The sequence below is a fragment of the Paroedura picta genome, chromosome 3, assembly GCF_049243985.1.
Source record: "Paroedura picta isolate Pp20150507F chromosome 3, Ppicta_v3.0, whole genome shotgun sequence".
NCBI classification, from domain to species: domain Eukaryota; kingdom Metazoa; phylum Chordata; class Lepidosauria; order Squamata; family Gekkonidae; genus Paroedura; species Paroedura picta.
The window spans coordinates 165,940,020-165,966,707 of record NC_135371.1 but is presented as its reverse complement, the minus strand read 5'-3'; the positions used below and the strand labels follow the sequence as shown (position 1 = coordinate 165,966,707).

Below are 26,688 nucleotides of genomic sequence, written 5' to 3'. Positions count from 1 at the left end.
CCATGTCGACTCACCTCCCCCCTCCCAAAATGGCCAATGATGGGCTTAGGGGAGGTGAGAAGGGGAGGGGCCCCGGACGGACGTGCTTCCGAACCATATCCTACACAATTGTGACACTACTGGAGTTTCTCGGAGCCTGGAGAATGTTTCAGGGGTTTCTCAAGGGTAAAAAGGTCGAGAGAGGCTGGATTAACCCAAGGTGGATTTGCTATCTCAGTGGACACACAGAAGTGAAGAAGGCATGCTCAGTCACAGCCAAGAGCCTGGGATGGGGCACAGAAGTAAACGCCGGTGTCTTATGCACTTGGCTGAGGACATTCAGGATATTATAAGTCACAACCAGCAATTTTAACTCAGCTCCATAAATAACTGTGGGAGTGTGGGGGCAATATGTTCCTGGCAACTCATCCCTGCCTATCAAGAGACTTAACTACACTGCAAAAGACACATGACACAGTAAATAATTTGCTTTCTGTAATGTAATCATAATCCTTGCTGAAGGTCTGAGAACCACAATCAAATTAATTACATTTCAGTTTGGTGGCTCTCGCTCTTGTGCCAGCACGGTGTAGGGGGTCAAGGGCAGTGGACTCTAATCCGGATAACTGGCTTTGATTCCCCACTTCCCCTCCACACAAAGCCAGCTGGGTGACCTTGGGCCAGTCCCAGTTCTCTCAGAATTCTTGCAGCCCCTCCTGCCTCACCTACCTGTTGAGATGTGGGGAAGGGAACATAATTGTAAACTGCTTAGGTAGAAAACGTGGGGTATGAAAGCCTACCCTTCTTCTTCTTATCTTCTCTCTCAAGTCAGCGTGTTTTTACCTGGTTCTTTCTCCAAGAAGCTCGGGGTGGCGTGCATGGTTTTTCCTGCCTCATTTTATCCTCCGCACAGCCCTGAGAGGTAGAGGAGATCGACTGGCACAAAGTCACCAAACCAGCTCCACAGCAGTATGGGAAAGCAAATCCAGGCCTCCCAGATCTGAATCCGATCAGCCTCTTTCAACCTTTTGACTGCAGAGGAGTCCCTGAAATAAATGTCCAGGCTTAGAGGATACCTAGAAGTGATGTCATCAGGGCACGCCTCCCCTGGAAGTGACATGTCACCAGACGTGACATCATCACTTGCACCTTTCATCCTTCTTTCATTTCTTCCCCCAACCTTTACTACTACTATGGCAGCTCTGCCTCATGTTGGCTTGAAAGAATGGCAGGAGCTGAGAAGATCGCTCATATCATGACCCACCAGACTCCCCACTTTGATTTTTACACCCATGTCCTAAACCAGTAAGCCAGGTGGGCAGAGGCAGCCAGTTCCCTAGCTTATGGGCAGGTCTATTAAGGAAGGAGGAAAAAGGCTGCGGACCCCCTCTGGAGCTGCCAAGGACCCCTGGTTGGGAATCCCTGCTCTGGACACTGGCTCTCGGTGCAAATTCTCCAGTTCTTTGACAATTGACAGGACACCGACCCAGGCTCATTTGAAATCGGGCTCAGATGTTCTACATACTCCTCTGAAAATGTCCCCCAGAAGTACTGAAAAATTCTATTGCCCTTGGATTATGGGTGGAGTTTGAGGATCCATTGAATGAGATGGGGAAATTGGGGAAGCACAGGGAAATTGACTGTCTCAAGCCTCTAAGAGCTTCCAGAGAGAAAGATCTGGGTCAAGAAGAGATTTCCCAATTTTTCATCTCCCCCACCCCCACTCCTGTCATTAGGCCTCAGTCGGACACACTTAGGGGTTCGTGTGTAGATGCTGTTCAGCCACTGATCAATCATTTCCCAGATTTCTGGAAATGTGTCATTGAAGTAGCCGCGGTTTACAAAGCTTAAACCTAAACGGAGGCATTGAACGAATATTCTGGCTCATATTCTTAGCTTTCGCTGGCTGCCTCCTGCAACAAAGTTCGTCCAAGGACAGAGGATAGAAACAAGATTTTACAAGCCAGAGGCCTCTTTTCTTGAATCTATGTCTGCCCTGATGCCTACTATTAAAGAACTAACACAGCTTCAAGATCAGTGCCCCAAATCCTTGCAGAAGAAAACATAAGAATTTTTGCACAATCACTACAGAAGAAAAGAAAGAAACAAAAAATAGGTCACGGTGCAGTGCTAAGAAATCATGTTCTATTATGTGGGAATTAATAGGAATCAGCAGGGATGTGTTTTATACAAGATTTATGGTAATACCACAGATTTTTAGAGGAGCCCATAAGAGCAAGACATGTGCAGCTTGAAAAAGCACCACTGCTGTAAGAAATTAGTTTACTTTTTTTTGAGAATTCTTCTAAGTCAACTTGTTATTTATTCCTTTGAGGAAGTTGATAATATTACATCTGTTAGATCCAGTGTAGAAGCCACCCTGTGAAACAGGGGACTTCCAGATCCTCATTTGGACTTCAGTTGGAACTAACCTGTTGAACAGTTGCCTGAATTATTTTTGTGTATCACACTTGTTGAATTGTGTTATTCTACACAAATTTACAGTACAGTTTGGTTATTATAATTGTCTTGAGCATACTTTATAAAGGACTATTTTGCACTTTTGGAAGCATTATTTATTATCGTTTCAGAGTCACGTTTACATGGCTCCCTTTTTCTGGTATTTTTCATTTACTGTGTACTCCAATTTTTGTTTGTTGTAACCTCCAGGTGGTGGCTGGAGATCTCATAGGATGACAGCATTCAGTTCAGCTGGAGAAATGACTCATTTGGAAGGTGGACTCTGTGGCATTAAATCCCACTGAAGCCCCTCCCCTCTCCCTCCAAGCCCAACCCTCATCAAGCCCTAACCCCAAAATCTCCATGTAGTCCCAAACTCAGAGCTGGCAACTCTAGTCTACATCCAGATGCTGTAAAACTCTGCAGATCCCTTTGACACTAACAGGAATTAAGTTCAATCAGAGGAGACATACTTCCTCTAACTTTAACCACATACACACATATCCTGGACCTCTTTAAACTGGGCCTCATTAAACTGTGAAACAGGAAGGACATGTAATAGGTTATATACAGCCTTTCCAAACTCACAGTGCCTTGAGGTTTAAAAGGAATAATCTTTACTGGAAAGATTATACAGAAATATATCTCATATTCATCTGCTTCAGTCTCTTTATGGAAGCCGTGCACCAAAGCTTAAAAGGTAGTCACAAAGAAACATATTGCAAGCTTAAACAAAGGGATCTCCCAGCCATGTAGTTGGAAAATTCCACCCCTCATGGCTGCAATCCCACCATTCACCATTTGGTGTCACTAGTGAACACAAAGGTGTACCTTAGCCGTTTAACAGCACAACAACAACAACCCTTTAGGGTTGACTTCACCCAATTACTTGCTGATTGCAATTCCAGCAAGCAATCTAATCACTGCATCTCACGAGTTTTCTCCGTTTCCCATTACAGCAAACGAAACAGTCTTTAAGGTGCCACAAGGGTCTTAACAGACTTATGACGGAATAAAGCTTCTGTGAATCATTAGCGATGTGGGCAACCGTAATTTATTTTACACCTCCACATATTAAAAACTTTTTTTTTTACTGTTTTCAACGTTCATTAGGATAGTACAGTCTGTTCCTTGTGTTATACATTCGCGATGTTATGATACACTGTTCCTCATATTTGGAAAATAGCATTTCAGAATGTTTAAATTGACTCCCACAGAGACAAGAGAATCTGTGCTGTTAAAGCAGCGGAATATTCTCTCCAAATCTCCAGGGAGAGAGGCTGTTCCTTGGATTAGGGTTGTTTTGCAAGCATCTTGGCCAACGGCCTTTCCACCGGGAGCAGCAGATTACATAAAGATCACCACTTCCCTCTCACCTGAACTGCCTGGCCGAGCAACACTGACACATCTGCATCACATTGCCTATGTCAAAATTGATTATGCCATTGGTACCCTGCATGGCTCTCGGTGTTTTTACCATGTCAATGCACATCGTACGTTCCAGCCACACTGTAAATAAGCTCTGTCAGGCTGCCATTTTCTACATTTTTGTGTGTCTCTCATTTCTGTTCAGTAAACACAAATTTGTCCAGGATTCCTCCCCTTCCATTTTTTTCTCAACAATACTTCTGATTATTTTTAAATCAGGCTTCTCCTGTTCTACTCTGTTTGTTAAGGCGAGCTCCCTGGACATGTTTGCTGTGCTTTCTCACCTCCTTAGACAGTTCCACTATAAATCAAATAGACTCCCTTTACCTAGAAAAAAAAACGGCAGATTAGATTATCTTTCTTTACGGGTTTTCTCACCTATTTAGACTTCTACTCCCTCAGATATTTTCCTTCAAAAATTGTACATTACGTTATCTTTACACAGGACAAGACCATTTCAAAAACATTCCTTTGCTTGATTCCTTCAAAATCCTCCTCTCCTCCTTCAGCTGCATTTCTCCCCTCATATTTTTATGACTATTGTACTTTGGATGGTTATTAACGCCTTGTGTCATGACAAAGTTTTCTTTTCTTCCCCCTCCTTCCTCAAGCCTGCCTTGGCTCTGCGTTCCCACCTTTTTTGGTTATGAAAACAACTTTCCTTGTCCCTCGTTCAAAGATTCGTCCTCCTACTTCATTTTATGGTTGAGTTTTATGATGCTTCCCTCTCTTGATGCAGGAATCTTTTACAGAGCCATTGTTCTGTTTTCATTAAAATATGCCGCAAAATGAATTCTCAATCTATTTCGGAAACGTAAGGTATGGCCCAATTAATTTTCCCTCAAAGCTGCACTCAAAGAGAATGCTATTTTCCATTTTCCCATTGTAGTCAGGCCGCTTTATATATTTTTGTCCTCAAGAGAGATTCTAGCCGTATTGGTCTGAAGCAGCAGAACAAACCTAAGAGTCCAGGGGCACGTTTAAGACCAACTAAGTTGTATTCAAGGTATGAGCTTCCATGTGTATGCACGCTTCCTCAGATGCAATGTCATGGAATGTAAGTAATCAGCTCAGACTCATAGATGGAGTGAGAGGGCAAATTGACAATTTCATTCTGCTGTATGTTTATTGAATAAAACTTTGTTGGTCTTAAAGGTGCCCCTTGACTCTATTTTTGTCATGTAAGGGCTAACGTATGAATAATAGTGTGTGTGTGTGTGTGTGTGTGTGTGTAGTGCCATCCAGTGGCTTCTGCTTTATGTCCACCCTACAATACGAATTAACATCCTACAAAATTTCCTGTCATCATCATCATCAATGAGATTTAGAAGAAGAAGAGTTGTTTCTTATATGCCACTTTTCTCTACCCAAAGGAGGCTCAAAGTGGCTTACAGTAACCTTCCTTTTCCTCTCCCCACAACAGACACCCTGTGAGGTGGGTGAGGCTGAGAGAGCCCTGAGAGAACTGCTCGGTCAGAACAGTTTTATCAGTGCCGTGGCGAGCCCAAGGTCGCCCAGCTGGCTGCATAGGGAGGAGTACAGAATCGAACCTGGCATGCCAGATTAGAAGTCCGCACTCCTAACCACTACACCAAGCTGGCTCCTGCCACTCCCAATTGGCTTGTGGCGGGTCACGATATCAATAAAAGACCCCACTAAAAGCTCAAACCAAACTGAGGCCCATGGACTACTCCACTGAACTCCTCCATCTCATGCTGGCCCTTCCTCTTTTCCTGCTGCCTTCAGCATTTCCTAGCATTGTTGTCTTTACCGGTGACTTTTGTCTCATCACATTTTTCTTCCTATACATTTTCTAAATTACTAGGTGCCTGTCAGGATTTGCCCCTCATAGAATTCCCGTTTCAGCCTGCCTTTTCAGATGTTACCACGGCTCACGCAGGGAACCCACTGATGCTCATGCAACTGACTTGTATACTAGCTTTTCCCCATCTTTTGAGCATGGAGGAGCCCCTGAAATAATTTTTCAGACTTCCAGGAGCCCCGGAAGTGATGCCAGCTGGCCACGCCCCCTTGCCACGCCCTTGAAAGTGATGTCATCAGACAGGAAGTGGCTTAAGCTGGGACGAGACATGCAGGCTCTGCCCCTTCCAGGGTCAGAAACCACAAGAGAAACTCACATTTTGAGGGAGCAATAGAAGTGGCTGCTTCCATTAAGGCAGGAGGGGAAAGGCTGTGGCCCCCTGGCTGGGGCTCCTACAGACCCCTGGAGGTCCACAGACCCCTTGTTGGGAATCCCTGCTGTTTACTAACCACCATCCATGTGGTCACCATGAAGCATATGTACACCCTTGGCACACATGAATGCAAACCGTGATAAATCCATATGCACTGAAGCTGTACATGTGCTACGTACACCCACGGCCCCCCTCAACATGGCAGCCGCTCAGATCAGGAGGACTGCAAGTCCCTGCAGTTCATTTACTAGCTTGAAGGAACTGCGCCTCTCCGAATGCTGACATCTTATCGACGGAGCTTTATTTTCTTCCTTTCCCATTTTCACCTCTGTGGCATACACCCGTTTTCAACCTTTCAACAAAACATTGCCCCCTTTCTTCTCTGCTGACATTTTTTTTAAAGCCTTTCCAATAGATTACTGCTAGTTTTCTATCTCTTTGTGGCCAGATTTCCACCTGAACCAACTGGGGACTTCTTGTTTCGCTCGAAAAAAACCCCGCTTCCCTCACAAAGCCTCAAATACTTCTGAATAGTTTGTGGCAGTTTTTCCCCACACCAACTGTCGTTTCGAGCTGTAACCAGCCATCTCCGAACTGCCAGTCCTGTAACCGCCCACCTTCCCTTCAGCATTTTCGTGACTTTTCAGTATCACTACAATCCAGCGGTGCCATTTGGCAATTTCCAGACTGTTGCCTTAACTCTTATGGAACTTCCCTAAAGATGGCAAATGTATACTTCATAGAATCATAGAATCATAGAGTTGGAAGGGACCTCCTGGCTCATCTAGTCCAACCCCCTGCACTATGCAGGACACTCACCACCTTATTGCTCATCCACTGTCACCTTCAACCCCCTTGAGCCTTCACAGAATCAGCCTCTCCGTCTCCAGCCTCTGTTTAAAAATCTCCAAAGATGGAGAACCCACCACCTCCCGAGGAAGCCTGCTCCACTGAGAGGCGTGCTCCACTGAGGAGGCCTGCTCCACCCCAGCAAAATCTGTCACACAAAAAACAGTGTAGTCTGAAATCAAACCTATATATAGAAAAAGTGTATAAAAACACAGGTCAGAAATTCGGGTTTCTCTGGACTGAACCAAGGAAACGAACTGCCCAGAAGCTCTCTTACCTTATGATGGGCTCACACATGTGGGCCCTCTGGACTTGAAATACTTCTGCCATGAGCAGAGAGGCATGGGGTGAGGGGTGCACTCAGTGTCCACAAAAAGTGTCAGGATCCAGCCTTTGAGTCCGCAAAGGGTTCGCAGCCACTAGCCAGGGCCTAATCCACCAGCCTCTCACAGCCATGGCTAGCTCTTTCTTGACAACGACAAAAAAGTTTCACTTCTTCAAAGTTTTTCTCCGGACTTCTGCGGCTGCCGGCTCTGTCAACCCGGCAGCACCGGTGGGGAGGGAAGAGGAAGGATCACAGCGGCCAGACAGGAAGGGGGGGACCCGCAGGTGCCATGAAAGGCATCCACGGAGGGGGAAGACGTGCACTTCGAAAAGCACACGCAGCCGTCAACAGCCAGCTCTGCAACCCCACCGGACCAGCTGCTACAGGCTACTTTCCTTTGTGAAAAAGGAACTGATTGTTTTATACCTCGGAAGATATCTACTGGTGGCACGCTAGAGGCTGAAGGGGTTGTGGAAACTGGTCTCTGGGGAAGAGAGAGAGAGAGAGAGCGGAATTCTTAGAAATGGTCTGTTTGTTTTGGACCGGAGAAGGGGAAAGTAACGGGTCACCAAGCCTCCTATGAAACGACTGAGAAAGTTAGGCTCCCTTTTAAACATGATGAAAAGCGACTGGATTCCGGTTGTGTCACGCGACGGTCTTAATATATGCCCGTAATTGAAAATAGGAAGCCGGAAGACGTCTTTAGTGCTTTCGTTGTTACTTCTGAAATTTTAAACGAGGCATTCAGAAATAAAGTTCAAGGGGAGGCAGCCTGCACACAATCACCGGAAACCAATGCCTGAACAAAACTCTCTTGATTGATTGATTATATTTGCTGACCACCACTCCCAGACCAGCTGGCTCTTGGTGGTTTGTATCAGTTAAAAACAACCCAAAATTTTGCTAGCATGCTGGCGGGGGCTCGTGGGAGTTGTAGCCCATGGTCCTCTGAATAGCCACAGTTTGGCTACCCCTGCCCTAAAAGGTAAAGGTATCCCCTGTGCAAGCACCGAGTCATGTCTGACCCTTGGGGTGACGCCCTCCAGCGTTTTCATGGCAGACTCAATACGGGGTGGTTTGTCAGTGCCTTCCCCAGTCATGACCATTTACCCCCCAGCAGCAAGCTGGGTACTCATTTTACCGACCTCGGAAGGATGGAAGGCTGAGTCAACCTTGAGCCGGCTGCTGGGATTGAACTCCCAGCCTCATGAGCAAAGCTTTCAGGCGGCTGCCTTACCACTCTGCGCCACAAGAGGCTCTGCCCTACGGTTTCACAAAACCCTGGTTGACAAATCCAACCTGTGGCTTGATTGGCTCTCCATTATGGAGTTTAACATCAGCACCCAGCAAGCAAGAGTGCTCTGCCTTCCTCTGATTATACTGTATGAAACCAGCTGGCAGGTCTCCGATCTGACCCATGACTTCAAACCTACAGCAGAAACATCAGTATATCTTCACCATTAAGAGAACGACGTTGGGAACCGAAAGCATCGACCCCAAGCAACATTTCTGAAAGGAAATTCACAACCTATTCCAGTTCCTCTTTCTTCGGAATGGTTTGATGCAAGAGGCAGAGGACGGGTGAGCCCTGTGGAGGTCAAGGAGGCCTTCTTAACCTTACGGTTGCATTTTCCCAGGGGCAGAAGAATCAAGCTCTGTTTCAGTTCTGCTCAGGAACGGATTTAATAATGTAACAAGACGTAGACATTCCAAAAGTATGTGGGAAAAGCAATTCCCGAAAGGCAGGATCTGATACAGGGTTCTCAAGGGAGGAAATAATTAAAACAATAATTCTATGCCAAGGAGACAACTCACATTCTGCCACCTGAATAAAGTATCCAAGTCGCAAAAATATGCATAACGTTTACACCAAGAGCCAGTTTGGTGTAGTGTTTAAGAGCAGAGGCTTTTTACCTGGAAAGCTGGCCTTAATTCCCCACTCCTCCACATGCAGCCAGCAGGGTGGCCTTGGGCTAGTCACAGTTTTCCTACGGATGTTCTCATAGAGCAGTTCTCTTAAAGCTCTCTCAGCCCCACCTCCTGCACAGAGTGTCTGTTGTAGGGAGAGGAAGGGAAGGCGATTATACGTTGCTTTGAGACTCCTTCGGGTAGTGAAAAGCAGGGTATAAAAACCAACTCTTCTTCTCCTTCTCTACATTTTAGGCCAGTCACAGATATGAACAAGAAGCTATGCAGAGCAATAAAACACCCCTTCCGTACCCCACACCATTTTGAGAAAGTTACCAACCTCCAAATGCGGCCTGGAGTTCTCCCAGAATTACAACTGATCTCCAGGCCACAGAAATCAGTTTCCCTGGAAAACATGTCAGTTTCAGAGGGAGAACTCTATGGTATACCATAAAGTCTGGGAGAAACAGAAATCCTAGGATGGCATCTGTTTCCCACTGCACTCTCTCCCCAAACTCTACCATCCCTAGACAACGCTACAAAAATCTACAGGAAATTCCCCAAGCCAGAGTTGGCCACTCTACATTTTGAGTATTGAAAAGCTTTCTTCGACCCCATCTTGTAAGATTGCATCAGGCATTTTTTCACCAACCCAAAGCCATTCCACTTTATTTCTCAGAGCCGTTCTGAGGACTAGTAGGCCTACAGGCTGCCGCTTCCCCATCTCTCCCACTACACCCTCCCCTCTACTTCCTTGTAGCTTCTAGCTGACCTCAAGGCAAGATCTGTCATCAATGTGCTGCACGTTATTCCATTTTCCCAAAAGGGGAGGCAGGGACTCACTCAGCATGACAATGTGAGCTCATACACTGTGTTCAGCTGCCACACCAGAAAAGGAAGAGGTAGAGGCATGGAGCAGAAACGTCTGGGAATGGACCGGCCCTTTGATTCCTCGGAAGATCTTCCGGCAGGCCAGTGTCCTAGAAGGCTGTTAACTCCTGCACTGCAGTGATATCCTTCATATCAGGCATCTTAGACATTTTTCAGGGAGCCAGCAGACCTCTGAACATGGCTGGAGATGGTGGAAGGCAACACTGGCTCCCAAACCTTCCAGAAATTGTAGGGAACAACAGCTTAATCCAGCCAGCCAGGTTGCCTACTGTGGTGTCCTTTGGCCTGCTATGTCAAGCCCCCAGTTGGGGCAGGGGATTCCCAGTCCCGAGTTCCGATTTCCCGCCACCACTCCAAGCAATCGTGGGAGGGGGAATAAAAATTTTAAAGCCTCACTGGAGTCGTGAGTGTGATGACAGGACATGAGATTCTAGGAATCGCCAGAAACGTTATGGTTTTCAGATAGAGTTTCTGGCAGTTCCTAGAGCTACAGCTGTCTCTTCCGGGTTTCCTCCGGAAGTGACGTCATCACATTCATGACACTGCCCCGCCCACCGTGACCATGCCCCCAACCCTCCTGGTGGTTTCAAAGCTCTGCTTGTAACTGGAATTTGGTATCTTCCTTTCTGCCACCAGTATGGCTGCTACAGAAAACACACTACAGAAAACAGAGGACTAAATCGAAAATGTCCCTAAAACAAATCATGTAACTGTAACAGCTAAAACAAAGACTCCGACAAACCTGGCAGCGGGAGAACACAGGAGAGATCAGACAAACTTATTTAGGGCTGAATTCAATAAACTTCTATTGGAATGACGGTGGAATTCATGGGCAATTTATTCTGCATGCTCTGCTTGACTTTCCTAGCCGTACAAGATTGAGTTTTGATTTGCAGTTAAAGCTAGCATGCCACCAGCATCAGATGCAAATGCCCTGGCCCTGAGCTCTGCTGGGTACCACCATGTGGCATTTAACAGAATGGTGAAAGACATTTGTGTATCTGGAATTTAAAAATATATATTTCTGAAACAGTTGGATGCTGAATGGTCCCCAACACAAACTGGCAGAAATCATCCCCGGGACAGGCGTACTTAGGTGTTTTTGCTCTCAGTTTAATGCAGAGTGCTGTGCATACACCGTGAGATTATTAACCATCGTGCTTAAGAATAGGAAACCTCCATTGTGTGGGTTTTCCTCCATGGAGTAAAGATGGCTGGAAGAGACACCATCAGAATACGTGGTTTTGCTCGGATGTGTTCAGCTCCTGCAAAATGTTACATTAAACCAGGGCTTGTTTGTGTGTTCAGTTCAGTCCAGTTCTTCTTGGACCAGTTTGGGACCATAATAAAGAGCTCACATCACTTCCAGTATCTGTGTCCACCCTGAACCCACGGATTTAACAGGGACCAAGGCCAAAAAGGCCCCGACTCTAGTCAAGGCCACTCTCACCTACTTTGTACCAGGGATCCTAAGCAGGTTTTAGTCAGATGATCTTAATAATCTTTAGGGGAGGTAAGCATAGGGGAAAGGACAATCCCATAGATACACCAGTCCCACACCGTTTGGGGCTTTAAAGGTTAATACCAAAACCTTGAACCTGATCTGGTCTCCAGTGTGGAGCCAATGATGTCAAGAGTGTTCTCCACTGGATACCCGTGAAGACCCAGCCTGTAAACCAAGGAGGCATGAGTTCCAGCAGAGTGGTTTGGTGCGGAGTCCCTCTCAAACTCATAGAATCATAGAGTTGGAAGGATCCTCCTGAGTCATCTAGTCCAACCCCCTGCACTATACAGGACACTCACAACCCTCTTGCTCACCCACTGTAACCTGCCACCCCTTGAACCTTCACAGAATCAGCCTCTCCGTCAGATGGCTCTCCAGCCTCTGCTTAAAAATCTCCAAAGATGGAGAATCCACCCCCTCCCGAGGAAGCCTGTTCCACTGAGAAACTGCTCTCACTGTCAGGAACTTCTTCCAGATGTTTCAATGGCGTTTCATTTGCATTTTCATCCCATTGGCTCTGGTCCGTCCCTCTGGGGCAAGAGAGAAGAACTCTGCTCCATCCTCTACATAGCAGCCTTTTAAATACTTGAAGATGGTTATCAGATCCCCTCTCAGTTGCCTTCTCTCCAGGCTAAACAGACCAAGCTTCCCCAACTCTTCTTCATACGGGTTATAAAAACTAACTTTTCTTCTTCCTCCTCTTCTTAGAATAAGGGCAATGAAAAAAATGGCTGGCTCAATTCCCACCTGAATAAACCCAGATTGCATCAAAATACATTTGCTTACATCCATTATTTTTCTTACCTTTCCCCTCTTTTCTCCCTCCCTCCCTCCCTCCCCGCCTGCCTAAATTTAGATTTTAAACCCCTGGGAAGAGGAACTAGTTTTATGCTGCATAGAGGGTGCACAGATGCTGGATAAAAAGAGTAAAAGAGTTTTGAATACCACTGTTCTCTGTTCAGTGTATGGCGACTAGGGCCCTTGCTCATTCCCCTAGATGGTTTTGGGGGATCTCGACTGCCAATGCTTTTTATGGCCTCTTTCAAGCAAAGGATGTTTCCAGGGCATGTTTGTACGATAGCGGGGCTGCTGGACTTTAAACAGACAGCTTCCCAAAGCCTGTTTTATGGGGGCAGCAACCTGCTTGCATCACAGGGCCATTTAATTGCATCTTGTCAATCGCTCGCTTCCCATCAGCAGCTGCCTTGGAAAGAAATGGTCGGAAATAAAAGGGCTGGTGAAATTCAGAGGAGGAAGGAACATTCCCACCAGAAACTGCTGGCATGGTTTCAGGGTTAGACTCACGGGCCTATCAACACTTTTCACATTGTCGTTTAAGTAAAGTGAGACTCAAAGTCTTAAAACTACTGTTACCATAGATGGAATGAAAAATGCCAGATGTTCAGGCTAGAAGAGGCACCAGAGATCGTATTGAAAATTTACGTTGGTCTCTGGAATGTTCAGGAGAATTTCAGAAGAAAATCAGCTTGTCTTTCATAGATTCCGGCAAATCTTTTGACACAGTGGATCATGGAAAGCTATGGTTGGTTTTAAAGGGAAGGGGTGTACCACAGCACTGGATTGTTTTGATGTGCAATCTACACTGTGGAAAGGAGGCCTCTGTTAGAGGACAGGATAAGGAGAAACAAAATGGTTTCCACTTGGCAAAGGTGTCAGACAAGGATGTATTTCATCTCCCTATCTCTTCAATCTGTATGCAGAACATATTAGAATGAAAAGTGGATTCGATTTAGAAGAAGGTAGAATGAAAATTGGTGGAACATTAACAATTTGTGATATGCAGGTGACGTATTCCATATGCGGAATATATTATAAAGGAAAACTGGATTCGATTTAGATGAAGGCAGAGTGAAAATTGGTGGAAGGAACATTGACAGTTTGAGATATGCAGATGACACCACCTTATTGAAACTACAGTTGAAGATTAACACAGAAAGTGCCAAAGCAGGATTACAGGTGAACATCTAGAAGACAAAAGTAATGACACAGCTTTAAGGCTGATGATGAAGGAAGTGAAATCATTCAAGATTTTCTATTCCTTGGCTCTGTCATCATCCAAAAAGGGAGACGGCAGCCAAAAAATCAGGAGACTGAAACTGGGAAGGGCAGCCATGAAGGAGCTAAAAAAGATCCTGAAGTGGTGACCGAGATCAATTTAATTCATGCCATGGTATTCCCCATGACTATGTATGGGTGTGAAAGTTAAGACAATGAATCATAGAATCATAGAGTTGGACGTTACCTCCAAGGTCATCTAGTCCAACTCACAACTACCTGCCCACTCAGTGACCCCAATTCCATGTCCAGATGATGACCCCCAGATGAATAATAATAATAATAATAATAATAATAATAATAATAATAATAATAATAATAATAATAAGAAGAAGAAGAAGAAGAAGAAGAAGAAGAAGAAGAAGAAGAAGAAGAAGAAGAAGAAGAAGAAGAAGAAGATGTTTCCCTGCCACTTTCAAAGCCGGCTCATGACAGGTTACAAGTCTTAGCTGCACTTAACACACCCACAGGCTTGTAATCACAAACTTTAGAGTAGAATGAAATACATTAGTCTCTAAGACCTGTCAGTCCAGTCTGCGAACATTTCGACTTCCAGGGGCCATTAATCCACCCTGAGACCTGCATGTTCAGTCTGTCCTGGCAAGGACAAGGAATTCAGCTGACACAGAGCTGAGATAGCTTGAAGCTCCTTGATTTGTACACACACAAAATGCTGAGGTTTTCTGACACATTACACTGTTTAGGAATACCAAAACCTGAGATTCCATCCTGAGGAAATTCTGAGGGAACTGATTTTAAAAATAAGATTCAGAATCTAGCCTTAGTAAACATAGCAGTTTGTGTTCTACTGCTGTCTAATTCTTTCTAATGAGCTATTATGGCCCAAGAGATCTAATTTTTATATCCTAAACGTGAACAAAGCACCACACAATCATGTCCTTTTCCATATAGCAACAGAAAACTATCCAGGAATTAACAGCCTTTGCATTGGGTTACCTAGAACAGGGGTAGTCAACCTGTGGTCCTCCAGATGTTCGTGGACTACAATTCCCATGAGCCCCTGCCAGCAAATGCTGGCAGGGGCTCATGGGAATTGTAGTCCATGAACATCTGGAGGACCACAGGTTGACTACCCCTGACCTAGAGCATGTGGCATATTGGAATGAAAACGTGGTTAGTGAGGACCACTCAAAGGTATCAGGGATCCACCTTTGAGTCTAGGTCTTAAAAAATCATCACTCACCCTTAGAATCACAGAATCATAGAGTTGGAAGGGGCCATACAGGCCATCTAGTCCAACCCCCTGCTCAACGCAGGATCAGCCCAGAGCATCCTAAAGCATCCAAGAAAAGTGTGTATCCAACCTTTGCTTGAAAACTGCCAGTGAGGGGGAGCTCACCACCTCCTTAGGCAGCCTATTCCACTGAGCCTTAATCTAGGCTCGGTGTGTAATCTTGACTGAGTCACCACAGCTTTTTCTAACCTGCCTCTCAGGGTGCTTTTCAGATAATTGATTTGTTCCTCATCCTTCTTCCCAACAGGGACTCACATTGAGAAAAGGACCCAGTAACACTCTTTCACCCAGGACCTTAAAAAACCTGCAGATGGTCTTGCTTACATTCCACGTTTATCTAGGAACCGGTCACTTTATTAATAAGGTGAACTCACGTTGGCTCTGTTGTGAATCAGAGTGGGGAAACGGTTGTATCTTCCGAAGGACTGACATTGATTGCCGTGAACTGATGGGAGGGAGGCTGCTAGGCGGAGATAATCTAATCAGCCCTGGATCAATATGTTTTCACATCCCGGGGTGACAATAATGAATCTCTCTGATGTGAGAAGTATCAGGTCACTGGCTTTCATGGTCTAGCCAGCTTGGCGTAGTGGTTAGGAGCACGGACTCCTAATCTGGCGAGCCGGGTTTGATCCCCTGCTCCTCCACATGCAGCCAGCTGAAGGGCCTTGGGTTTGTCACAGCCCTGATAGTACTGTTCTCACAGAGCAGCCCTGTCAGGGTTCTCTCAGCCCCACCTACCTTCCAGGGTGTCTGTTGTGAGGAGAGGAAGGGAAGGAGATTGTAAGCCGCTTTGAGACTTTAGACAGTCAAAAGCGCGGTATAAAAGCCAACTCTTCTTCTTGGTGCAGTGGTTAGGAGTGTGGATTTATAATCTGGCGAGCCGGGTTTGATTCCCCACTCCTCCTCTACATGCAGCCAGCTGGGTGACCTTGGGCTCGCCACACCCCTAATAAAGCCATTAATATCAGGGCTATCTCATCCTCAAAGGGTGTCTGTTGTGGGGAGAGGAAAGGGAAGGCGATTGTAAGCCTCTTCGAGATTCCTTGGTAAAGAAAAGCGGCATATAAGAACCAACTCTTCTTCTTCTTCTTCTTCTTCTTCTTCTTCTTCTTCTTCTTCTTCTTCTTCTTCTTCTTCTTCTTCTTCTAGTGCAGGGATGGCCAAACTGCTTGTGGACTACAATTCCCATGAGCCCCTGGAATTGTAGCCCATGACCATCTGGAGAGCAACATTTTGGACACCCCTGTAATGTAGTGGGCTACTGGGATGAAGATTCCAAGCCCAGATTGGCCAAGCACCTCTGAGACATCTGGGGAAGGGAAACTGAAAAGGAGCTATTCCATTTGTGTGGGTGTGAGAGAGAGAGAGACAGCTCAGGAGTTTCACCCACGTGTACACCCATTTGCTACAGCTCACACCATGGTGTGGGGGAAAAGCTAGGGTGTCACCTCTGGGTTGGGAAATTTCTAAAGATTTATAGGTAGAGACTGGGGAGGGGCGGGTCCCTAGTGCCACAGAGTCCGTCTTCCAACGCAGCCATTTTCTCCTGCAGAGCTGACCTCCGTCATCTGGAAATCCAAAGTAATTCCAGGAGATCTCCAGCCAAGCCCTGGAGGTTGGCAACCCTAGGGGGAGCAAATGCCAGCTACCTGCAGTTAGGTTAGACATCTTTCCCTGTTTTACGTTATTTCCTAGAAACTGCACCCTAATGCTGCAGCCCGTATGTTTTCGGAGATGCTTACAGTAGAACGAAACTGAGACAAACTTAAAAACAACCTTCCTTCCTACCCACAAGCCTTGCCCAGGCCACATTACCAGATTGCCCCGTTTTTGATGCTCTTCCTGCTGACCAATCGGCGAGAGGGGCTTGACTTAGGACGTGGTGGCAGCTACTGAAGAAGGAGGTCCCCCAGAACTCTTTAAAGCGTTGGAGGGCACCCTGCCAGGCCCTTTGCACTGGGACCACAGCCCCTTCCTCATCTTGCAGTCCTCAACCAGCCCTGGATACAGCTACATGTCTGATTTCTTTAAGCCTCCGGAGAAGAACAGCTGGAGAACGCGGAAATGACAGGCCTGCTCGGGCGAACAGTCATTAGCTCTGCTCAAAGGTTCCAGTTAAAAGACATATCCAGTTAAAAGAAATGTTTCAGGTAGCAGGGCTGGGAACAGAAATGTAAAGGGTGGGAGGAATCCCCTCCTCTTTTAGTCACACCCGTTTAGCATCACATCCCTTCCTGGTTTGACCCGGGTTGTGTATGTGGATCTGCCTAGGTCTGAGCTTGAGGTTGAGGCAGGATCCAAGCAGACACAAAACCGACCAATACGCAGCGAGGATCCGGTCAGTTTAAACCAATCCACGCTAATTTAGCCAATCAGTTTAAACCAGTGCTAATCTAGCCAATCAGTTTAAACCAATCAGTGCTAATCTAGCCAATCAGTTTAAACCAGTCAGTGCTAATCTAGCCAATCGCATGCAAGGGTGGGGAGACCTATAGTCTACCTCAGGGGTAGTCAAACTGCGACCCTCCAGATGTCCATGGACTACAATTCCCATGAGCCCCTGCCAGCTGGCAGGGGCTCATAGGAATTGTAGTCCATGGGCATCTGGAGGGCCGCAGTTTGACTACCCCTGGTCTACTTTGTGGATATGAGTTGGGGTTTTGTAGAGGGGTTCCTAGTGAGGTCCTGGCACGACTGGTATCGTGTTCTGGCACCAATAAAGAGCTGCAATGATTCCAGCATCCGGGATTCTTTACCCACAAGACCCACCACGGATCTAAGAGCCAGTGTGCCTTCGTTTTAAAGAAAAAGCAAGCCAGCTTACTCATTCTTTCATCTGTCACTCCAAGCGAGAGACAAAATAGTACCCAAAGGGGGAGGGGGGAGTCACTTTTTTGTGAAACCTCAAAGCTCACAACAGTAAATGTAATGTCAATACTCCCGACTTTAGTACCAAATTACTGTCACGGCTGGCTTCGAGAGCTCGGAAAGCTGCTGACAGCCAGAGTCCATGTCTTTGCGCTAAACAAATTCACAGCCTAAGATGGCCTTTTCCAAACTTTTGACTGTGGAGGAGCCCCTGAAATTATTCTTCAGGCTTCTAAGAGCCCTGGAAGTGATGTCGGCTGACCACGCCTTCCTGTCACGCCCCCTGGAAGTGAAGTCACCACCCATGTTAACAGGTGGGCTCAAGGAGGGCAGGGGGGGGGAGTGACAGGAGGTAGGTTAAGCTGGGAGCAAGTGTGTAGGCTCCACCTCCCACCAAAGCACAAAACCCACGAGAGAATATGATGCTTGTTGTGATTAATGTACTATGTTTTACTGTTCTTATTACTGTTTTTAGGGGATTGAATTTATGTGACCCGCCTCGAGCATCCGGGGGAAGGCGGGATATAAATTAAAGGATGATGATGATGATGATGATGATGATGATGATGATGATGATGACGATGACGATAACGATAACAATAACAATAACAATAACAATAATAATAATAATAATAATAATAATAATAATAATAATAATAATAATAATAATAATAATAATAATAATAATAATAATAAAGAACTCACTCATTTAGAGGAGGGGGCAATGGAAGCGGCCAGTTCCCTGAGTCCATTAAGACTGGAGGGGAAAGGCAGTGGACCTCCTCTAGAGCTTCTGTGGACCCCTGGGGGTCTGTGGACCCCTTGCTGGGAATCCTGGGCCTGAGACATCTCTGTATATACTTATCAGTTCACTGTCCTGTGGCACGTTCCATCAAGGCTAAGCAGACTCATGGTGAACCCAGCGAAGGGTTTCCAAGGCAAGTGAGAACAGAGGGGGTCTGCAGAGCCTTCCTCTGGGGGGGTGGTGGTCTCTCATCCAGGATCTGACCCTGCCTAGCTTCTGCTGCCTTCCTTCCCTCCTTCCCTCCCTTTCCACACAGCTCAGACCAACCGTAAAATTCCCCTTGCGAAGCTTTTAAAGGTTATGGCTGTATTTCCGTACAAGGTGGAGGCTCCCTGGGTGATTCCCTGGGTATGAAGGAAGATGCCATTTTATAAATAAACCAGGTCCCTAATGAATGCAAGAGCTGATGGAAGATTAAACATGCTCCAAAACACAGAGATGGTTGGCAGCCATTAAGAGTAGGTTTGGGGAGGGGGAGGAAGATGAGGGCATTAGTCTGGTTAGGGCTGCCAGCTCGGAGGTAGGCAATGCCTTGATATTCGGGGGGTGAAGCTTAGAATCATAGAATCATAGAATCATAGAATCATAGAATCATAGAATCATAGAATCATAGAATCATAGAATCATAGAGTTGGAAGGGGCCATACAGGCCATCTAGTCCAACCCCCTGCTCTACACAGGATCAGCCCTAAGTATCCTAAAGCATCCAAGAAAAGTGTGTATCCAGCCTTTGCTTGAAGACTGCCAGTGAGGGGGAGCTCACCACCTCCTCAGGCAGCCTATTCCACTGCTGAACTACTCTGACTGTGAAATTTTTTTCCTGATATCTAGCCTATATCGTTGTACTTGTAGTTTAAACCCATTGCTGCGTGTCCTCTCCTCTGCATCCAACAGAAACAGCATCCTGCCCTCCTCCAAGTGACAACCTTTCAAATACTTAAAGAGGGCTATCATGTCCCCTCTCAACCTCCTTTTCTCCAGGCTGAAGAGCTTGAAGAGGGTGAAACTTGAAGAGGGTGGGGTTTGGGTAGGGGTGGGAGCTCGCTTTGGTGCAATGTCCACCCTCGAAAACAACTATTTTCTCCAGGGGGACTGATCTTTTGCTTCTGGAGTTCAGCTGTTATAGCAATTCCATATCTTTTATCTCTTATCCCCCACCCCACCAGACACACATGCACATGGGTGATGCCTTATGGCATCCAGGGTTGTTTGTTTTAAACAGCAAGCTTCATGTTCATAGGTTTATCAGGAAGCCGACAGAAAGGGGTTCGCAGTTAAGGGACTCCTAAATATGCAGAAGATATGCATGACAATTAAGGAGGGAGGGAAGGAAGGAAGGAGGGAAGGAGGGAAGGAGGTCTGGGGCAGAAGAGGTTTAAGAATTTGCGGGGCCTGTAGCACCCCAGCCAGTTTAAGGATTTAAGGCCCGTAGCACCACTTCCAGTTTAAGCCCTAGCTTAGTACAATTGTGGCAGGAACAGCCAGACTGGGGACAGAGAGGTCCTTCACAGTGGAAAAGGGTGTCACTCCAAGTGTCTTTAAAGAGGGGAAAGTGGGGAGGAGAGGGTCTACAGCCCTGATCCATGGGGCGGAAGGAACCGTGTGGGGCTCCTGGAAGCACAGGGACCGTAGTATGTGCTACATGTACTACATGGGTACCAGGGGAGCACCAGTTTAAAGAAATATAAGGAAAATGGAGGAGAAAGAAGAAATTGGCCCACAGAGGCCTTCCACAGCTTGCATTGACCAGAGAGGGGGAAATTTCCCAGGGTTCCCTGGGAGGCCCTCAACGTGTTTAGATGAATCAGGATATGCCAGTAGCCCTCAGGAATAGACCATAAACAAGCGAGAAACTGCAGATGAAACTTGTCTAAACAAAATCTTCCCACTCATATTTTTTTTTCACAGAAACTGCAAAATCATTATCATACACTGATTTAGTTGTATAAATATTTATATTCTACTTCTCGCCAACTCCAAACAGAGCTCAGATCTGCCTGTTTCACATATCCATGATTCTTGATGGATTGAGGACAGACCCCGTAACTTACCGTATTTCAGTCTGCTGGGACTTTTCTAATTAGAATTCTTAGAAAGGGTATTAGATGCCACCAACAAAATGGCTGCCAACAAGGACAAAAACAATCACAAAACGTCAGAAGGATACCAGGCATGTGCTTTCCCACAACAAAAGCAATTGTTTCCAAATACAGCCCTCCCGGAACCTGTAAAGGAGAAGCCTCTTGGGCTTTCTAAAAAGTTCCTCCAGCTTTGGGGGGCAAAGAGTCACATTTAGTTCTCCAGACAATGGGGAGCACTTATCGTCCAAGCCCAAGGACATGCTCTGCTTTGGTTCAGCCTCACTTTGGAGACCAAGACATATAAGGAAACGTTGGGGGAGCTTGGTCTGTTTAGCCTGGAGAGGAGACAACTGAGAGGGGATCTGATAACCATATTCAAGTATTGAAAAGGCTGCCATGGAGAGGATGTCCCCCTCTTGTCCCAGAGGGACGGACCAGAATAAATGGGATGAAATTAATTCAAAAGAAATTCCGTCTAAACATCCAGAAGAAGTTCTTGATGGTTAGAGTGGTTTCTCAGTGGAACAGGCTTCCTCAGGAGGTGGTGGGTTCTCCATCTTTGGTATTATTTAAACAGAGGCTCGATAGCCATCTGACGGAGAGGCTGATTCTGTGAAGGTTCAAGGGGATGGAAGGTTACAGTGGATAGTGCAGGGGGTTGGACTAGATAACCCATGAGGTCCCTTCCAACTCTATGATTCTGGGTTTCATGAAACCCTGGTTGAGAAAGCCTGACTTAAGCCTTTGTCAACTTTTAAAAACAAAATTCAGAAAGTTTTTGGCATTCAAAGGTCCCACGTTTGAAATCCGAAACGTTGCCCGATTTTGACATTTTTTGCAAAATTGCAGCTTAGCTTCAAATGCACATGTTATATTTTGGGGACCGAACAGACCCAGCCTTTGCCACGCAATCTATGAAGAAGAACCCACCCCCGGGTTCAACATCAAATTTATTGACTGCAAACAAAAAAAACACCAAAACACTGCATCCAACTCCCACCAAGGAGTGGACATTTGTACAGCACCAGAGATGATAGCAGCCCACAAAAAGGATATGTGTTCACACATCGACCGCAATAATGCCTCTACCTTATCTCCTTTCAACTCTAAAAAAAAACTAATTCTCTGCCTCCAGTTCATTACAGCATCCTGCGTCAATACATCTTAGTGGAAAGCTTTTGCTCCTCTCTCCCCCCCCCCCCCAATACAAGTGTGCCTTGGGGAATGAAAACACATCTCATCATGCGCGGGATTCTTGCTCAGGAGATAAGGGTGGATGGAGCTCATCTGCCCTAACTGGAGTTCCAGCACAGCGCACAGAAAACGAATGAACGCCCGAGACTTCTGTGCCTGGAAATTAGTAGAGGTCTTAGGCAATGCAGCACCCCTTCTCCCTCAAATTGTTGTTGTTGTCGTCAAGTGTATTTCCTGCCACTCCTGAGACCGGCTTACGAAGAGTTACGAAGGGGCAGGAGAGGGCATGCTAGCGCCCATTGTATTTTCCTATACAATGGGCTTTAAATCTAGTATCCAGTTTAAAGGACTAAGCTTCAGATGATATGCAAGACCTCAGGGGAGTAAACCAGGCTTTCTCAACCAGGGGTTCATGATACCTTGGGGTTTCTTGATGGCTGTGGAAAAGTATCCCAAATGATTGGGAGCGAAGGAAGGAAGGAAGGAAGGAAGGAAGGAAGGAAGGAAGGAAGGAAGGAAGGAAGGAAGGAAGGAAGGAAGGAAGGAAGGAAGGAAGGAAGGAAGGAAGGAAGGAAATTTGGGGCTACTAGCCAAACAACTGGATGCAGTGTCTGATTCATCTCCACCAGCCAAGAGGGCAGGGTTTTTGCTGCTGTTTGGCGGTGCAGACTCCCCAATCAGAATCAAGCCTCCTTCTCCCACCGGGGACAGATTCCAGCTGTCAGAAGTAGGACGAAGGTCCCTCGCCCCGTCAGGATGTTTCGTTGCTCAGATTTGGCCTCCAGCTGCTGGTGCCTCCGCGTCATAACAGCTGTGCCGAGGAGTGTGCACCGGCCACTTCCTGTTGCCGAGCGTTCAAAGCAGTTCTCATGGACGAGGGTGACCTTGAATCGAGACTGCTAGACTGGGGTGCGGAAACAGGGAGCCCCGATCTACAGGAGGAGCACCGCTAAGCCCCAGAGGGGACAAGGCTGCCCACGATGCCATGCCAGAATTCATGGGGTTACTGAGAAGGGGGGAGAAGCATTTCCCCCCAAGCACTGCTGCTTTCACCACAGTATAACCGCTTTCGAAAGTACAGACATTTCTGTTGATGTAAAATGTTAATCTTGAATGCATGGAAACAGAGAAAGGGCTCAGAATGTTATATTTGGCTGAGGGCTTGGCTTTCTACGATTCCTCCCCACCCATGGTGTGGTGGTTAAGAGCGGCAGCCTCGGATCTGGACAACCAGGTTTGATTCCCCACGCCTCCTCTACATGCTGCCAGCTGGGTAGCCTTGGGCCAGTCACAGTTCTCTCAGAGCTCTCTCAGCCTCACCTCCCTCATAGGGTGTCTGTTATGGCAGAGGAAAGGAAGGCAATTGGAAGCCACTTTGAGACTCATGGGGCTTGTTGGGTAGCCTTGGGCCAGTCACAGTTCTCTCAGAACTCTCTCAGCCTCACCTCCCTCATAGGGTGTCTGTTATGGCAGAGGAAAGGAAGGCAATTGGAAGCCGCTTTGAGACTCATGGGGCCTGTTGGGTAGCCTTGGGCCAGTCACACTTCTCTCAGAGCTCTCTCAGCCTCACCTCCCTCATAGGGTGTCTGTTATGGCAGAGGAAAGGAAGGCAATTGGAAGCCGCTTTGAGACTCATGGGGTTTGTTGGATAACCTTGTGCCAGTTACAGTTCTCTCCAAACTCTCTCAGCCACACCTGCCTCACAAGGTGCCTGTTGTGGGGAGGGGAAGGGTAGGCTACCGTAAGCCACTTTGACTCTCCTTTGGGGAGTGAAAAGCAAGGTACAAAAAACCCAGTTCTTCTTCTTTTTGCCATCAAGTCAATGCTGATTTACGGGAACCCTGTGAGGTTTTCAAGGCAACCCTGAACTGCCCGGGTAGTCTACCATTCAAATACTAACCAGGTCTGACCTGACTTAGCTTCTGTGATTTGCTGAAATTGGGCTAACCTGAGCCACCCCAGTCAGGGCAAAACACTACAGGACCGTTAGTAGTCTGAACTTTGAAGGCCCACAGGGTCTGGAACCTACACATCGAAGGCCTATTTCTCCCACATGAAATCATTCTTTGATTCAGAAGAAGAGTTGGTTTTATACTCTGCTTTTCACTGCCCAAAGGAGTCTCAAAGTGGTTTAGAATCTCCTTCCCTTCCTCTCCCCAGAACAGGCACCCTGTGAGGTGGGTGAGGCTAAGAGCCCTGATATTCCTGCTCAGTCAGAACAGCTTTCTCAGTGCTGTGGCGAGCCCAAGGTCACCCAGCTGGCTGCATGTGGGGGAGTGAAGAATCAAACCTGGCTCACCAGATTTAGAAGTCCACACTCCTAACCCCGACACCAAACTGGCTCTCAAAGAGGGCCTTCAGCGTAGGTGCACTGAGTTAATCTGGTGCAATCCTCACATGCCTTCAGGTTAAGGCTGCCCTGTTGACCCAAGCTTTCAAGACACGTGCGTTAAGAACATTTGCTGTAATCGCGTTTAATTTTTTCAACAAAAAAATAATAATTGGTTTCGATTTCTACATTGTTTTTATTGATGCTGTAAACTGCCTGAAGGGCCTGCAAAAGGGAAAGGCCACCATTTGCTGTGCTTTTTTGAAAAGTGTCGTTCTCGAACAGCCAGCTAGCTGCGGCCGTCTAGTCCAGACCAATTCCATTTAGAGAGAGCCAAGGATTTTTCACAGTCAGAGTAGTTCAGCAGTGGAATAGGCTGCCTAAGGAGGTGGTGAGCTCCCCCTCACTGGCAGTCCTCAAGCAAAGGTTGGATGCACACTTTTCTTGGATGCTTTAGGATGCTCTGGGCTGATCCTGCGTTGAGCAGGGGGTTGGACTAGATGGCCTGTGCGGCCCCTTCCAACTCTATGATTCTATGATTCTATGATCCAAACCAGAGAGTTCTTTTCTGGTTTAAGCCCAGACAGGACATCAGGAACGAAGGACCAGAACTTCACCAGTGGCACACGATTCAGCTCTCCTACAACAGAGTTTACATGAGAAATTCTGTGCTTGGATCCTTCTCTTCCATTTTTTAACACCCTACAACAGCCTTTCTCAACATTTTTCTCTATGACTGTATGATTTCTATGATTTTCTTACCATTGAGAAACCCCTGAAACATTCTTCAGGCTTTGAGAAACCCCAGAAGTGGCGCCATCATGCAGAATAGGGCTGGGAAGCAGAGCCCCTCCCCTTCCCACCTGCTTCAGGCCTATCATTGGCCATTAGGGGGGATGGCGGGTCAACATGACCATATAAGGCCATATTGCTCGATAAAGAAGCCCACCTAGCCTCAACCAAGCCCAGGGCCTTCTTTGTTTTGGTCCCCACCTCGTGGAATGAGCTCCCAGAGGAGATCAGGGCCCTGATGGAGCTAAAACAGTTAAGCAGGGCCTGCAAAAGGGAGCTCTTCCGCCAGGCATTTGGTTGAGACTAGGCACAACCAACAACATCTGCAGGGCCCCTGCCCTCTCCCTGTCCCCCCCCCGCCCCCAGAAATCCATCAAGGCATTCTGCTCCTGGACCTGTCTGTATTATTACTGTTTAATGCTGTTCTGTTAGCTTGTAATATTAATGTTATAGCTATTTATAGGTATGGTTCTTTGTATAGTTCTATGTAAACCGCCCTGAGCCTTCGGGGAGAGCGGAATATAAATGTGAATAAATAAATAAATAAATAAATGATTAACCAATCTCAAAACTATATTAAAAATTAATTAACTCCTACCCATTCAGGAAACCCTTCCAGGACCTTCAAGAAACCCTGGTTGAGAAAGCCCCCCCCCCCTACCTTTACAGTGTAATCTTATGTATAAAGGTAAAAGTAAAGGTATCTCCTGTGCAAGCACCAGGTTATGTCTGACCCTTGGGGTGACGCACTCCAGCATTTTCTTGGCAGACTCAATACAGGGTGGTTTTCCAGTGCCTTCCCCAGTCATTACCGTTTGCCCCCCAGCAAGCTGGGTACTCATTTTACCGACCTCGGAAGGGTGGAAGGCTGAGTCAACCTTGAGCCAGCTGCTGGGATTGAACTCCCAGCCTCATGGGCAGAGCTTTCAGACTGCATGTCTGCTGCCTTACCACTCTGCACCACAAGAGGCTCTCAATCTTATATATAGTTACTCCATTCTAAGTCCACTGGTTTCAAATATCTTACAGTGGGGTAAGTCTGCATCGGATTGCCCCAATTGAGAACGAGCCTACGAAGAAGGCAGTCTGGAACAGGTCAGAGATGGGCAAGGTAAAGGTAAAGGTAAAGGTATCCCCTGTGCAAGCACCAGGTCATGTCTGACTCTTGGGGTGACGCCCTCCAGCGTTTTCATGGCAGACTCAATACAGGGTGGTTTGCCATTCCCTTCCCCAGTCATTACTGTTTACCCCCCAGCAAGCTGGGTACTCATTTTACCGACCTCGGAAGGATGGCAGGCTGAGTCAACCTTGAGCCGGCTGCTGGGATTGAACTCCCAGCCTCATGGGCAGAGCTTTCAGACTGCATGTCTGCTGCCTTACCGCTCTGCGCCACAAGAGGCAAGGAACATTTTAACGTAAAGGAGTGTTTGTGCTTTCCCCCATATTACAAAACCGAAATCCAAAAAGAGTCACCCCATAGGATTTTCGTAAGCTCACAGGTCAGCTTTTTCATTTTGTTTTCGCAGCGTCAACATGCGTGGACTGCGTATCCTGCTTTGAGGCCAACGGTTTGCCACGTGAATCCAGAAGGAAATTATTCGGAAGCATTTTCCCCCTAGGCCAAAGCCCCCAGCAGACATATCCGGCTGCTCATCAACAACACCGTTACGTACAGAGATTTCAAACCTAATGAAGAGATTATTAGAAAATAAAGAGTGCCTTTTTTTTCTCCTCCAAAGGCAGCTT

The 26,688-nt window shown here is 46.7% G+C and overlaps 1 protein-coding gene across 3 annotated transcripts in view; it reads right to left on the bottom strand.

Annotated features, from left to right (window-relative positions):
• PDE1B (phosphodiesterase 1B) overlaps positions 1–26,688 on the bottom strand; it is a 158,571-nt gene that overhangs the window by 65,064 nt on the left and 66,819 nt on the right. Inside the window, exon 1 of one of the 3 annotated variants that reach the window (XM_077329271.1) lies at positions 7,189–7,664. The exons of the other annotated variants lie outside the window; for them this stretch is intronic. Coding sequence (XP_077185386.1) covers positions 7,189–7,241 — 53 coding nt within the window. The 5' untranslated portion in view covers positions 7,242–7,664. Of the gene's footprint in view, positions 1–7,188; positions 7,665–26,688 lie in introns of those variants that run through there. 3 annotated transcript variants of the gene reach the window in all.